This window comes from Panthera tigris, chromosome A1, assembly GCF_018350195.1.
Source record: "Panthera tigris isolate Pti1 chromosome A1, P.tigris_Pti1_mat1.1, whole genome shotgun sequence".
NCBI classification, from domain to species: domain Eukaryota; kingdom Metazoa; phylum Chordata; class Mammalia; order Carnivora; family Felidae; genus Panthera; species Panthera tigris.
Genome location: NC_056660.1, coordinates 157,745,982 through 157,761,957, shown reverse-complemented (window position 1 = coordinate 157,761,957; position 15,976 = coordinate 157,745,982). Strand labels below are relative to the sequence as shown.

Genomic DNA, 15,976 nt, shown 5'->3' with positions numbered 1-15,976 from the left:
TGAATATTGTGATTGGCTTACTCAGTACATCTTCCAACCTTGTTTCAGAATTCCTCACTCCATTGCAATCTGGAAAGCAAATACTTCTTTGCCCAGATCTTCTTGCTCCAGAGCTCTGGGTGTGCATTAGGCTCCGCCAAACAGAAGCACTGGCAGGAGAGTAGAATTTGAAACTGAGTTTTAAGTGGAAAGAGAGGCCAGGCTTGAGAGGTTGATTTTGCTGGGCAGACTGTAACATCATGACATGATTCTGAAGCCAGCGGCTGGGCTAACAACTGCCCAGTTTAGCAGATGGCTTCTGAGTTGTGACAAGAGAACCAGTTTCAATGGTGGCCAGGTTCTACATTGTGGTTTTGGAATTTGTTCTTGGAAGCTCCTCCTAGTGTGTGTTCTTTAAGCCTTCCCACTGATTAGGTGCCTCATGTAAAAGCCTGCAACAAATCCTTTTTAAATTAAATACCTTGAATGGATTCTCTTCTCTGTGATTGAACCCTGATACAACATACAAATTAGTCTTTAAAATGTCACTGGTCATTTTGGTTATTTTTCCTTTCTGCCTTTTTAATTACGTGCATACAAAACACAAAATGAGGTTGGCATTATTTGTTGCTTTCAATGAACAGGTGAATTGGGAAGTGATCACAGTCCCTAATGAGACAAGGCTTCCTAGATTCCTAGGGAACACCTGCTATTATTCAAAATGCCTGGTGGGAGATCTTCCATTTGCCTCTCCTGATCCACAAAGCATGCATGAGTTTACTGGACAGTTCTCATGTGAGCAAACTGGATCACTCACTGACATCTGGAGGCCTTGGAGGCTATAGCTATCTGCTCACATTGCCACCACAGCTGCAGATGAAAAACATCACCTGATCCCAAAGCCCATTTCTGGTTGAATTGTAATGAAAAAACTTCCCTTGATCTCACCTTGTTTGGGGCTTGGGACAGGATGTTAATTTTGTATCACAAAATACCCTTGACTGGAGACACTATGCAGAACAAAATCTATTCTGTTATTTTTCTAAAGGAAGAAAAAATTGAGAAACAAAGGTTGAGAAATTCCGTTTGAGTGTGGTACCCCAAATTCTCAAAGGGAAAGAGACTAAACCGAGAGGAGAAAGCCTTAGTAAAAAAAAAAAAAAAAAAAAAAAAAAAAAAAAAAAAAAAAGGTCTCAGAGGGATTGGTCCACTCACCAACTTGTAGCGTTTGGTGAGCATGAAAGCTTGCGTTTTCCTGTCTTATTATTTCATTTACCCTCGATTGTTTAAAGAGGGTTTTTCTCTTCCTTCCTTTCTTTCTCTCTCTCTCTTTCTTTCGACATTTCATCCAGTCTTAATATTCTAAGGGGAGCGTAGAAAATGGTCATTTGATTTGAAAAAGCAGAGGAAGCGTTTTAATATGGGGAACAGCAAATGGGGGGGGGGGGTCCGAGTAGCCCCCTTGGTAGTGGTGGGGAAGTTCCAGGGAGGTATCTAACCCCTTCTTCCTCTGAGGCATCTCCTAGCATAACTCCTGTTCATTAAAAGCCCAGAAGTTTCAGCATTTCACACAACAAAGAATTGTTCTGAGTTCATTTTTCTTTCGGAGGCGGGCCAAGAGCTCCCAGTCCATTTGCAGAGACGAGATGATGGACACCAGTTGAGTCCAACCGGCGTCGAGCCCGTCCAGGCTCCGTAGAGAAGCAAGCTCGAGGCCCCCCGGGGTCACCTACGGCCACACCAGCCCTTTTTTAATGCGCTCAACCCTGGGAGCGCCAAAGGCTAACCACTGTTGGGGGGGAGGGGGGAGGCTTCAAAGACACACTCAGAGAAAATGATCTGCATTCATAAAGGGGTGCTCCTTCCCGCCCGATCTGCCCTGCGTTGCACCTCCTCTGTTTCCCTTACGTGCAGCACTCCTGCGAATTCCCGGCGGGGTTACGGCGGTCCCTCCGCACAGGTTTCCCTTTTCGCAACTCCCGCCTCAGCCGAGGGCTCTCCCGCGCCTGCCGGGAGAGCGCAGGCAGCTGCGCACCTCGCGCCCGCCTGCCTCTGCCCCGGCCCCGCTTTCACTTTCTGTTCCGGGGTAGGCGAGGCAGGCGGCAGCGGCGCTAGGGTGAGTTGGCTCGGTTGCGGACCACCAGGTACAGCGCGCCCGACCCCGGGACACCCCTCCAGGAGCGGGCTGCGGGGCTACAGAAGAGCAACCTCCGCGCGCCCGCCGGGGAGGCCCGAGGGCGCGGGGCGGAGGGCAGCGAGGCGCGTGGGAACGCGGGGCCGGGGGTTGTTGCGGGGCCGGGGGTTGTTGCGGGGCCGGGGGTTGTTGCGGGGCCCGGGGTTGTTGCGGGGCCCGGGCCCGAGTCCTCAGGGAGGGCGGCGGGCTCCGCGGCCTGCGGATCCCGCTCGGGTCCTTCTGGGCCAGGAGAAGGCAGGGGGCGCAGGGCCGGTACTCCTACTCCGCGCGCTCTCGGCCCCCCCACTTCCTGGAAGGCGGGAGCCTCGTCGGTGCTCCGCCTCCCGGCTGGGTTCCTGCCAAACTCCAAGTCCACCCGGCTCCCAAGTAGGGCCCAGTGGAGGGAAGGGGCGGGGTGGACGCGGGTTTGGCCGAGAGGGGTCCCCTGGGGATAGTTACCAGAGAAAAGAACGTGGCTTTGGGTTAACTGCTGGGTTGGGGTGTTGAAGGATCAGAGTGCATAAATGTCAAGAACAGTTTTTTCCCTGCTTGTCTTGTATTGGCTCCCAGCCACTGTCTTCCCTTCACTCTGGCTCTAGCCAAGTTGTATTCAGATAAAGCTGTCCTGTTTGAGCAAATTAAAGTTGCCTGTCTGGGTACCTCACTCGCCAGGTGGACCTGCACGTTAATTTCACGGAAGGAGAAGAAAAGACATTTCCTTAGCGTTTTCTGGAAGGTTCTTTGTGCAGGCCAGGTTCAGAAGGAAATGCTCAGTTTTCTGGTGAATGCCCAGAGAATTTGCTCTCAACTCAGGATGTGGTCAACAATCAAAAACAAGAACAAAAACGTTAAAGAAAAAAAAAAAATTAGCCAGTGTTGTTTCTTTTCCCAAAGATTTGGAATTGTACGGATACACAGCACATTTTCAGGTGGGCCTAAACAGAAAAATTTTAATTGGTTAAAAAAAAATTCAAATTAATTCAGCATTTTTATTGTTACCAGCAGTGACCAACTGTTATCAATGCTTGCTAATTTAATTGTTCAGGACATTTTGGAAGAAAGTCCCATTGCCTCTTGATGATAGATTTCACATTGAGTGGTGTTCAATAAAGGGAAGGGTGTAGTCACCCAGGATCGGTTGTCCCTGACTTCTTTGTGAGTGGGAAAAGTCCTGATCAGCAAAGGGAACCTAAATAAGGTTCTTTCTTTTCTTTTTTCTTTTCTTTTCTCTTCTTTTCTTTTCTTTTCTTTTCTTTTCTTTTCTTCCCTCTAAATAAGGTTTCTAAAGTAACTTCCTGGCAGTGAAGTAAAGTTAGGTACTCTGTTACTGTTGCACTTTCATCTACAGCATTGGCTGTTGAAACATGCTTTATTTAGTAAGATCAGATGCTAAAGGAAGATACTTTTTAAAACTTTAAAGAAATGCAGTAAAGTACAGGAAAGTCCTTGAAAACTTTTATCTCTGTGCTCTAAACCTGTGTGTTCATCTACCTGCTTGATATTTTCCCTTGGATGTCTCAGAGACATCACAAATTAAACATTAAAAAGCGAACCCTTCATTCCCTCTCCTCCTTTGAAAACTGTTGCACCTCTGGTCTTCTCCATCTCAATAAATGGCATGTATGACTAACCAGATGTTCATTATAGAAACCTGGCACCATTCTGATGTGTTCTTTATGTCACTCCCCACTTCTGGTTCACCCCAAGTGTAGATGTTGAGTACATCCATCTCTCTGTCTCTCCCCTCCCTTCTGTCACTCCTTCCCATTTCTGGTGACACCACTAGAGTACAAGCCACTAGCTTACTTTATTGAGACTACTTTCTTTTCTTTTTTTAAAGTTTATTTATTTTGAGAGAGGGAGCACAAGCCAGGGGAGGAACAAAGAGAGAGAGAGAGAGAGAGAGAGAGAGAATATCCCAAGCAGGTTCTGCACTGTCAGTGCAGAGCCCCATGTGGGACTTGAACTCACAAACCTTGGGATCATGACCTGAGCTGAAACCAAGAGCTGGAACCTTAATTGACTGAGCCACCCAGCCACCTCTGTTGAGACTACTATCTAACTGGTTCCTTGGCCTTTACTCATGCTCCTTTCTTGTTCCACGCAGCTTTTAAAAATGTGAACTGGATCCTAAGACCTTCTAGCTCAAAACCCAGTGGCTTCTTATCGTACTTAGGATAGGATCCCAAATCTTTAACATGTCTACAGTCCACATGGTGGTCTGGTCCCATGTGGCCCTTTTCAGGTTCACTAGCCTTTATAACCAGCACTCTCTACTGTCTGAGAGCCTACAAATATGCTTGCTGTTTCCTCTCTGGAAAACTCTCCTTCTCCCTCTTTTCTTAGCTAGTTTGAATTTGTCCTTTAAATCTCAGCTAAAATATCCTCAGAGAGCCCCAATATAAATCGGTCTGCCCTGTTATTCTCTTTTTCGTATGTGTGGGTTTTTCCTACATAGCCCTAATCATGGGGAAAAATTCCTCCCATCCCAGTTCCATAAGCTCTTTGAGGAAGAGGATGCGTGCTATCTTACATTGCCAGTGTCCAGAAAAATCCTTGGCATATAATAAGTCCTCAATAAATATTTGTCAAATGAACGATTGAAAATATTTTAACACAGTCTAGGGGAGCCAGGGTGGTTCAGTGGGCTAAGTGTCCGACTTCAGCTCAGGTCATGATCTTGCAGTTGGTGAGTTCAAGCCCCACATCGGGTTCTGTGCTGATAGCTCAGAGCCTGGAGCCTGTTTTGGAGTCTGTCTGTCTCTCTCTGCCCCTCCCCTGCTTGTGCTCTCTCTCTCTCTCTCAAAAATAAATAAACATTAAAAAAAAGATATTTTAACTCAGTCTTTACAACAATGCTATGAGCGAGGTATTATTATCTCAACTTACAAACAAAACAAAACTGGGATTAAATAACCTGTCCAAGGTCATACAGTAAGTATGCGGCAGAGGAGGAACTCAAAGTCAGGTTTTCTTTTTCTTTACTGTAAGTGTAATATATATCATTATCTTACTGTAAGTGTAATATATATTATCTGACAGTAAGCATTATATATTATTGATATAGCAATAGTTAGAGATATGTACATCTGTATTCTCACATTTATGCTGTCTACATTATGTGTTCCATTTTGGTTTCCTGGCATTACATCCCCCTTTGAGACACAGCCATGTTCTCTTTGACCCCCTCCCCTCATCGACTCAACCTTGCAAAGCCTTTGATATGAGGTCTCCCTGCCAATTCCTTCAGCAGCCTGTAGACCTTGCTGTCAGCTCAGAACCAGTTGGAAATTTTAGATTTCCTCCTGGACTTTTAGAGACCACTTGGGGACTTTTGGAGTCCTCCCATGCCCAAACCTGACACCTTCAATGCACTCTCTACCATCTTGGGGTACAGGTAACATCCACAGAGCTACTGCCATCAGAAATTCAAAATGGAAGCATCACACAAATTCCCTTTATTTCTGCTCTCCCAACTTCAAAAGGAATCCATCATTTTGCCCCTGCGCTGGAATTCTGCCTGAGGAAGTAGAAGTGGGAACTCTTGACCGCTTTGGTGTTAAACTTTACTCTTCTCCTTCAAATTGCTTCACTTCTCATTGGCTGGAAGCATCCTGTAGCTGGCTCCTACATGCACACACACACATAAAACAAGAAACACGTGGACAAACAAACAAAAAAACCTGTTCTTAGAATTGGTGTGAACCTTTGATCCTCTCTTCTCTTGTGCCTCTGTGAGTGATTGTCTCTGCTGTGTTGGTACCCTTTCTGTGGGGAAGGCAGATTTAGGCACCTTTAAATGTGTGTTTGGGAGGGGAGCAGGATGGACGATGAGGGCCTGGGGACAGTGCATCAGTTATTACCTTGAAGTTATATCCCTCTGTGTGGGGCTCAAGGGGTGAGACCAGGGTTTGCCAAGGATTATCTAGGAGGTTCTCAACTTGGCTCTCCAGGAGAATCTCTAGATGAAGGTTTTTAAAAATTCTGATGCCCTGACCTCATCACCATAGATTTCAGTTTAATTATTCTAGACAGGGATCCAGGCACCCGTCATTTTGAAAGCCTCCTAGGTGATGTTAATATGCAGCCGGAGTTGAGAACCGCTGATACAGAGGTAGAATCCCATGTACCACATTGTAGCATTACTACTTTTCTTATGTGATCTGTATATTCAGGAGCCAGAGGAGTTTGGGGGAATTAGGATCACTTACCTGGACTCATCTGGCAGGGATCCTTTCCTGGCAAACAGCCATTAGAGAGGTGTCTCTGTCTAAGAGAAATATACTCAGTTCTCAGGCATGCTTGCCTACTCTCTTAAAATTCACATTCCTTTTGTGTCCTATGACCTTTAAAATAAAGTACAAAATACAGTCTGCAGAATGACTCCCAGCGTGCTTTGAGCATCATTTGGAGTCACTTCCCTCCTTGCCTTGTGAATAATCATTATGCATGCAGTTCTCCTAGGGTTTCTTCTGTCCACATTGATTGTCCAGCCAGCCCTCCACTTTCTCCCTTTGTGCTTTAACTCCCGCCCTGGTTTCCTCTTCCTTCAGTGCCTTTAGTGCCCTCCCTTCATTTTCAAATCCAACCCTTCCTTCCAAACCATGCTCCAATGCTTGTCTTGCAGGAAGGAATCCCAGAGTCACTGTGCAGCCAAAGTCACTCTCTCCCTTCTCCCCCAGCACTGTCTTTTATTATTATTCCTAAAATGCTCCACACTTTCTCTGTTGCATTTCATTGCGCATGAATGTTTCCTGCCTTTCCAGATTTTGAAGTCCTTGATTGTGGGATTTGTGTTGTGTATTATTTTATCCCACACAGTACTCAGCACATGGCCTTGTATGTAGCAGGCATTCAACATATATTTGTTAAATAATTGCAAGAGAGAATCCTGGGGATTGCTATGTTTATCACAGACTATTGGTGTGAACTCTTTAAGTCATTCCTGGCTAAATTAATATTAGATTAACTTTTGGTACGACAATGACAAAGATGCCGACCGCTGTTATTGAAGGTTACTGTTAGGGATACTTGCCTCCCCACAGTCCTGGCCACTCGGCATCTGTGTCTCCTTCCTATGCTTCCTCTATGTTAGTAATTCTCTACTTTGTAAGCTTGGTGGGGAGCCAGACCTGTCCCTTCCTGCAGAAGCTGTGAAATCCAGATTTTTGCTTTTTCCGCCTCCCTGATGGGCAGTGTGGATACCTGACCTCAGCTGAAAGAAGTGTTGCCAAATTGCAGGGGCAGCAGAGACCTCACACTGGCAGTGGCTGCAGCAGTGGCCAGCATCTGATCCCTAGGCAGAAGGGTGGCTTCCTCCAGTGTGGGTCCAGTGTGGGTGGGAGTGGTCACCTGGCCAGTTTCTCTGATATGGTTCTGGTGTCCATCTTTGCTTATTTTATATATTTATTTTAAAAATTTTTTAAACATTGTTTCATTCTTGAGAGAGAGAGTGTGTGAGTGGGGAAGTGGCAGAGAGGACACAGAATCTGAAGCAGGCTCCAGACCTCGAGCTGTCAGCACAGAGCCTGATGCAGGGCTTGAACCCCACTGACCACGACATCATGACCTGAGATGAAGTCAGATGCTCAACTGACTGAGCCACCCAGGCGCCCCAATCTTTGCTGTTTTATGGGGCTGGTTTCCCAAATGTCCTGACAACTCTGTGACACATTTGATGAACTACTTAGTGAGCTTGTTCTTCAACCAAGAACCCTGAATGATAGAGTTCGTTTAAATTTGTAAAGCTAAATGATACTTCTTAAATAGATATTAAGATTGGTGCTAACCATAAACTTCTTTCTTCTATGAATCAGTAACATAGGGAAGGTAATTTTACTTTCGGGAAAAGACCTAAACCTTTTGAAAGTTTGTATCTGTATCTGTTAATCCTGGGTAGATACAATGTGAAATTATGCAATCTTGATAATATTTTAGTGACTCAATTTTTTTTTCCTTGGGTGGGGGGCCTTTTATACATTTGTGCCACTAGGTAGTGTGAGCAAGAAGATGATATCTCTGTCCGTCAAATGGCCACTTGGAACCATGCTGCTTCTGCTGTCCTCACTGTTGATTCTCTTAACTGTGTCAACTCCTTCCTGGTGTCAGAGCAGTGACACCTCGTCTCCAAAAGCTAGTAATGGGTCACCATTCCCTTGGGATAAAATTCGACTTCCTGAGCACATCAGCCCGGTTCATTATGATCTCATGATTCATGCAAATCTCACCACTCTGACTTTCGAGGGAACCACTCAGATAGAAATCACAGCCAGCCAGCCTACCACTACCATCATCCTGCATAGTCACCACCTGCAAATATCTAAGGCCACCCTCAGGAAGAGAGTTGGAGAGAGACTGACTGCAGAACCGTTGAGAGTCCTGGAATACCCGCTTCATGAGCAAATTGCACTTCTGGCTCCCGAGCCTCTGGTTGTTGGGCTCCTGTACACAGTTGTCATTGACTATGCTGGCACCCTTTCTGAGCATTTAAATGGATTTTATAAAAGCACCTACAGAACCAAGGAAGGGGAAGTAAGGTACTTTTTTTCTATTTTTTTAAAAACTTCAAGTGCTGCCCCCATACTAGATTTATGATTTCATATGGATTATCTCTTAGAACTCCCTTGATCATTGAATGCTTTTCCTTGTTTTGATTTTACGTTTCATTTATACAGCTAAACATGGCCAGTAGATTCTTTTTTGTGTTTTTGGATGTCACGTTTCATTCTGTTTTAACCAGTTTTATTTCCTTCAGCTCTGTCAAAGTACCTGTTTGTTTATTTAGTTAGATTTCTGGCATATAATAAATGTTTTTAATTCTCTCGGTCTATGTATTAGTTTTCTACAGCTGCTGTAACAATGTATCATAAACCGAGTGTCTTAACACAACAAAAATTTATTCTCTCACAGTTCTGGAGGCCAGAAATTCAAAATCCAGGGCTACACTCTCTACATCTTTGAGAAGAATCCTTCCCTCCCTCTCTCTATTCTGTGGTGGCCCTCCTTTGTTGGCATTTCTTGGCTTGGAGCTACATCAGTCTGGACTTGGCCTCTGCTGTCACATAGCCATTCCCCCAGCTTCCCTCTTCTTGTAAGGACACTGGTCTTATTAGGGCCCAACCTGATGGCCTCATCTTAATTTGATTACATCTGCAAAGACCCTATTTCCAAATGAAATCACATTCACAGATACTAGGGATTAAGACTTCAACATATTTTTGGAGGATGTAATTCATCCCATACAGCCTATAAGAAAAGTTTTTTTTCTCAGTTAAAACTCTTTTTAGACATCCTCACCTGCCTTTCTATTGTTCTGTTTTTAAGAAGGTATAATCTATTTTGGGAGATCTTATGCTGAATTTTAAAATCAAATTTTATTTGCTAGTAGATTATAGTCACTTATTCTTCTGATTCCATATTATTCTTTTGAGGTTAAAAAAAAGGTCAGATGCTACCAAAAAGAATGTTTTGAAAAGTCAATTTTATCCCTATTATGGCCCCTAGTGATAACCACTACTTTTATTTTGGGGATCATCCTTCTAGAACTTCTTTTTGGATATGGTTATACATTATGTGAGTGGAGCTATGTTATATTTTCTGTTGTATAAGGAATTTTATTTTAATATGTTGAGATGTTTCATATGAATGACTATTCCTATACATCATTTTAATGACTTTATTAAAATGTATGTTTTGCATTGATTTAACTAATCCACCATGATGGATGTTTCCACCTTTTCAACAATAGCAGTATCTTTGAAAATCATTTCCTTGGAATAAATGCCTATAAACAAAATTGCTAAGTTAAAGGGTCTACAATCTTTTGATATTCCTTGCCACAATCCTCATCTCTAACCAATAATGTATCTGGGCAATCCTTTTAGAACCAAAAAGCCAACAGGTATGTCTCTTTAATTTACATTTCATTGGTTATTGAGGAAACTGGGCAATTTTTGATATGTTTATTGACTATTTATAGGCCCTTTCTCAGTGAATTGCCTGTTTATGACCTGCCTGCTATTCCACATGGTTGTTGCATATACTCTTACTCATTTTTAAGTGTTCATTGTCTGTCAAGGCTATTAACCCTTTGTCAGATAACTTGCAATTAATTTTCCCAGATTTTTACTTGTCTTTTTACTTAGTTCTTGATAACTTTTGTTGAAACATTTGTTTTAGTAGTGAAATCAATAATTGTGTGGTATCTCTAGGAATTAAAAACCAAATATACATCTATTTTGGAGTCCCTGGTGCTTTATATTATATTTTGATTTCACTTGCCATAATTTTAGAGTACTTGCATCAACACATTTTGAACCTACTGCAGCCAGAATGGCCTTTCCCTGCTTTGATGAACCTTCCTTCAAAGCAAATTTTTCAGTCAAGATCAGAAGGGAGCCAAGGCACCTGTCCATCTCCAATATGCCACTGGTGAGTCTGAACTCCTGTATATCTACTCACAGGAAACGTCTATCGATAGGCTGTGCCTTGCATTTCCCCAGTGACAGTTATTAACATTCAGGTCACCTGTGTTATTTGGTTTATTGCTTGACTTTTCTTATTTCATTCCCAAGCTATCCTTTTGTTTCAAGCAACAATTTATTTGTAGCCAAAGAAGAAACTGTCCCTAAAACTAGGAAGATTTCAACACAAGTCTCATTCCAGGTCATTGATATTGACAGGAGGGAAACTGTGTAAGGAATCAGGGCAGGTTTAAATGAGAGTGCCCTTTAGGGGTGCCTGGGTGGCTCAGTCGGTTGAGCGGCTGGCTTCGGCTCAGGTCATGATCTCACGGTCCGTGAGTTCGAGCCCCGCGTCAGGCTCTGTGCTGATAGCTCAGAGCCTGGAGCCTGTTTCAGACTCTGTGTCTCCCTCTCTCTGACCCTCCCCCATTCATGCTCTTTCTCTCTCTGTCTCAAAAATAAATAAACGTTAAAAAAAATTTTTTTTTTTAAATAAATGAGAGTGCCCTTCCCAAAGCACTTTTGCCTTCATTTTGTCTTATGACCTTTTGAAAGGATTTTAAAGGGAACACTTTGACAAATAAGGCCATATTTCTAGTATATAGTTATTTTCTATAATTTCTATATATGATAAACTAATACTAGCTATATAATTTGTAACTATATGCATAAAATTGGGCTGACAGAAAAAAAAAGTAATCTTTTTGGAATATCATGGTATAAAAGGTAAGTAGTGATAAAGATAGCTCAGTTCCCTTTAAGGAAACCATTATCCTTCAATACCAAAGCAAATATGGACAGGGTTCCATCTGATTTTCAAAAGTGGTGAGAAAATGGCCATGCCAAATGAATAAAGCTACTCAGTAAGTGCCCCTAACTCTAAGCTGATTCTGGCAGCTCAGAAAAACTCATCTGCAGGTCTATCATTCTGCAGCTGGTGCACATCAGCTCCTAAAGCACACGCAGGCTTTGTTCAGAGAGCTCACTGTGGATGACACTCAGGTGGAACTGACTTGGCCGAGAGTCTTCAAGGGTATACCAGCTCCTTCCTGTGCTGACCAAGGAGGCAAAATCTTAGCACATAGGGACTCTGAGAGCCACAGCCAGCATCTAGGACAGTACCTTGCAACTCTAAAAACTCTGTAGAGCCCCTCCCCCCACTGAATACCATAAAAATCCCTTCCTCAAACAAGATTCTGACAGCCCCCCTCAGAGGGCTGTGCTCTGTTCTGTGAAGAGCAGTCTTCTGCAAATTTCTGCCAGCTAAGAACTTCTGTCTACTCCACCCACATTTGTATATGAAAACACAGGAAACAATTGTGCTGTTTTTCTGATATAAATTTGAGATAGAGAACATGGTGGTTCCAATTAACATTCCATCCCTGGGATGGGAATGTGTTCTCTAATTACAGAATCACAGCTTTAAGAGAAAAAGCACAGAGATACGATGGAATCAAGGGGAATACTGATGACCAAAAAAGATTGGTGGAGAAACTTGTAGGTTTTCAGGGGGTAGGCTAGGAGCTCCAAAGGCTTCACAAAGATGCTAGAGCTAAATCCATAGGTATCTAAGACCTCTAGGAGAGGAAAATCTCTAATGTAATCTTGCCTCTTGGACAGGAAAGCCCTCCCATTGGCAGAAATCTTATAGGATCAGCCTGAACTCAGGCTGCGGACCTGGAGTTTGGGGGAAGGACAATGGGGTCTCAAAGGATCATTACAGTGGCTGGAAAAGCAAATATACCATTGGAATATTGAATTGTTTGGGCAGTGGGCAAGATTTAATCACACTTAAAGGTTAATTAATTAACTTTAATTAATTAATTATTAAAATTTCCTCTGCAATTTCCTAGTAAATAGCACAACTTCAGGAATGAAAATTTTGACTAGGGCAGAAGGCATTTAAAAAGAAGAGGTAATTTGGAGTTTTTTCCAGAGTAAACCTGGGTCAACTATCAGAGTCAGGACTTACGTGAGCAAAGAGTGGCCATCACACACACATAACTGGTGGTTGGTTGGTATTAAAAAGAAGCACAAGGGCACCGAAATAGAGGTGGAAATAAGGTTTCAGGAAAAATGCATGTGCTAACATGGAATTTCCCAGGCTGGTTCTCCTCTTGTTCTCGTTCTCCAAGCTCACACCCCAGTGCTGTGTGTTGCCTGAGGTATTACACTTCCCTTTTTGGAAGCAGACCTCTTAGACTATACCACCATCACCCCCACCCCACTGCAAGGCTTCTCCCTGATTGCACTGAAAGCTGATTCCAATGAAGCAAATCAGAGTTTGGAGGAAGCTTTGCCATGTCAGGCCCAAGCATGGGTTACTTTCAGTTTTTTACGAAAATAGAGGCTCTATTTAAGCTGTACATGGTTACATGTTTTCCCACAGGAAAAAAAAAAAAAATTAGACATTGTATTTCTAGATAATTCTCAAACCTGTATTTATGGTCAGGTGGACTACCTCTTAGCGAAACCACCAATCTCAGGTTTGCTTTGTCCCATTCATATTATTAATCCTCATGTACCAGATATGAGTTAGTTTGCAACCATCTGGGGTATTGAAAAGAAATTTAGTGATGATAGTTGCACAACTGTAAATATAATAAAAAAACACTGAACTATATACTTCAAAATGGTGAATTTTATGATACGTGAATTATATCCCATTTAAAAAAATTGAGTAGAATGGTCTTAATATCTAAATTATAGTCAGGTATTAGAGAACTTTTAAAATAATTATGTAAATATTGTGCTATGTACTTTCACTTTTATGTCTGGTGGTAAGGAGATTTCTGTTTATAAACTGTTTTCAATGCATTGGATAATTGGATTATTTGCTGATTTTATTCTGATTTTAGGTTAAATCTGTGACTATTGCTGAAGGACTCATAGAAGACCATTTTGATGTCACTGTGAAGATGAGCACCTACCTGGTGGCTTTCATTATTTCAGATTTTAAGTCTGTTAGCAAGATGACCAAGAGTGGAATCAAGGTGAACCTGTGATTGTCACGTAGGGTGGCCAGCTTGTCCTGATCTGACACTGTCCTGGTTTTAAAACTAGAAGCCCCACATTTTGGGCACATCCCTGAGTCTTGGCCAAACCAGGAAGGTTGGCATCCTATTGTTACAGATGCTCGTATTTATAATGAAGTTCTAACACAAAAACATGCGGAGAGGCTTGGCCTGGCCTACATCATGGTCCTGGCTCCACCTTTAGCAGGCATTCTGACCTTGACTCTGCTCCCTTTGGAACTTAGTTTATATTTCTTTAAAATGTGTAAGTTGGACCAGATCCTGCAGTGTTTTCTGAGGTTGCCTCTGGCTGTCGCTTCCTGCAGTTTAGAAGTAAATGTCACTGACTACCTGAGCAGAGGATTTCTGGCCTTGAGTAGGAAGTAAAATAGAGCAGTCTGCTTGGAGTATTAAATGACTCTGGGGAGAGCATTTATGCCAGCTAATACTGGAATACTGGAGAAAAGATCTTGTTTCAAGGAGTACTTGCCCCTTTTCTGGGTACCATTGCATAAGGAGCAACCTATTCAACTATATGTTGTTGGGCTCTGAATGCAAATAGGTTTTTTTTTTGTTTTTTGTTTTTTTGTTTTTTTGGTTTTTTTTTTTGGAGAAGAGGAGCTTTAATTTGAAGATGCCTAATTTATTTATGCTGGTTTTCGCTGAGGCCTGAGTAGATAGGACTTCTGGGTTGGTGAAAGTGTGAAGATTTCAGCGAGAGTGGCTTGCCTAGAGATGGTATGGAAACTCTGTGCCTTTTCCCGTACCTTGCCCTGCACATCTCTTTCTCAGTTACGTCCTTTTATAATAAATAAAATATTCCTCTGAGTTTTGTGAGCTGCCCTAGCAAATTAATCGAACCTAAGGGGGAGGTCTTTGCAACCTCTAGTCTGTAGCCTGTGGGTCAGAAGCACAGATGGTAACCTGGACTTGTGAATATCATCTGAAGTGGGGGTGGGGACAACTTTGTAAGACTGAACCTTTATGTTGTGGAATCTGGTGTATCTCTGGGTAGTGTCAGAATCGAGGTGGAACTGTGGGACACTCAGGTGGTGTTGGAGAACTGCTTGGAGGTGTGGGCGTAACACCCCCCAACACACACACACACACACATATATTGGAATTAGGTCCAAGAATTCTTTTTACATATTAGTATTTTTAGGCCTTTTATTTCTTTAAACACATTAAACGTTTTATATTCTAGTTAACTGTCCTATCTGAAGTCTTTACGTGTCTCATTCTGTGATTTGTTGTTTCTGCTGGTTATTGTTTTGTTCCTGTGTGTATATTGAACTTACACTACCTGAGTTGATGGTGGGTTCTTCCACAGAGAATTTGTTTGCTCCTGGCAGATGCCTGGGAGCCCTTACCAGCCCATGAACCGCTTTAAATCAAATTATTAGCTTCAGGTTTTTGAGCCACCTGGTTATTGTGAGTCCAGTTGCTAACCAGCATGAATATTAACTTGCTGATTCACTCAGGACTTCCCACAACCTCCCCCATATGGTACCAAGACTTGAAAAAGGCATTTTTCCCCCTTGCAGTCTCCTTGAGGAAGGGGATGGCTATTTTTAGTTTATCTTTACAGAAAGGGTATGGTCCTATAGGGTTCAACTTTATGCATGGTGCATATTCTGTTGGGCTTTCCCCCCTTGGACGGGCTCTGGACTTTGTCTTCTATCCCCTGAGACCTTCAATGCTGTGAAAACCAAAGCTCAAGTCCATCTGTGTTAGGTTAGTGTCCTCAGGACAAAAGCTGGCTGCAGGGCTCTTCTGTCTAGGAGGGTCCTACTGTTAGTCATTTTTGGCATTTAAGTTTTCTTTACTTTTCCATTATTCCCTAAGAACATTTTTAAAAAGACCTTTTTGTTTACGTTATCCAGGATGTTGTAGTTTTCAGAAGGGGACTTGGTCAGAAATAGGTGGCATTAATACAAGAAATCGAACTTCCAATTTTCTTCCTAAGTGGCAACCATATTCCACAAAATGGAACTGTTGATGTCCATCTTCCATACAATTGTGGAGATGTCATAGACTCTGGATCTGGAGTTCTCTCTTGTCCATCAAGAGAGCGGACACAGGATTAAAATGAGACAGAGACTAATATCCGGGAGGAGACAAGAACCCTGAGTAAGGGTCCTTGCTTCGTTTTTATTAGGATCAGAAGGCTTACAAGTGTGATGACTGTGCACAAAGAGACAGTCAAACTGTGAACATTAACTCGTGTTGGTGAGAAAAGGTGATCTTGAAGATATGCAGTGTTAGGGGTTTGGGTCAATACAAAGCAAAGTCCTGGCACTGGGCAGATGGTTGTTTATGGCAGGCATGAGGCCCAAGTTATGTTAATA

The 15,976-nt window shown here is 42.8% G+C and overlaps 1 protein-coding gene across 3 annotated transcripts in view; it reads left to right on the top strand.

The window, feature by feature from the left end:
* Positions 1-2,060: 2,060 nt before the first annotated feature.
* The window catches only part of ERAP1 (endoplasmic reticulum aminopeptidase 1), a 45,719-nt gene continuing 31,803 nt past the window's right edge, over positions 2,061-15,976 (top strand). Inside the window, exons 1-4 of one of the 3 annotated variants that reach the window (XM_042990525.1) lie at positions 2,061-2,095; positions 8,145-8,688; positions 10,444-10,582; positions 13,473-13,607. In XM_042990525.1, coding sequence (XP_042846459.1) covers positions 8,162-8,688; positions 10,444-10,582; positions 13,473-13,607 — 801 coding nt within the window. In that variant the 5' untranslated portion in view covers positions 2,061-2,095; positions 8,145-8,161. Of the gene's footprint in view, positions 2,124-8,144; positions 8,689-10,443; positions 10,583-13,472; positions 13,608-15,976 lie in introns of all 3 variants that reach the window. The other 2 variants (XM_042990544.1, XM_042990533.1) reach the window with 2 other exon arrangements.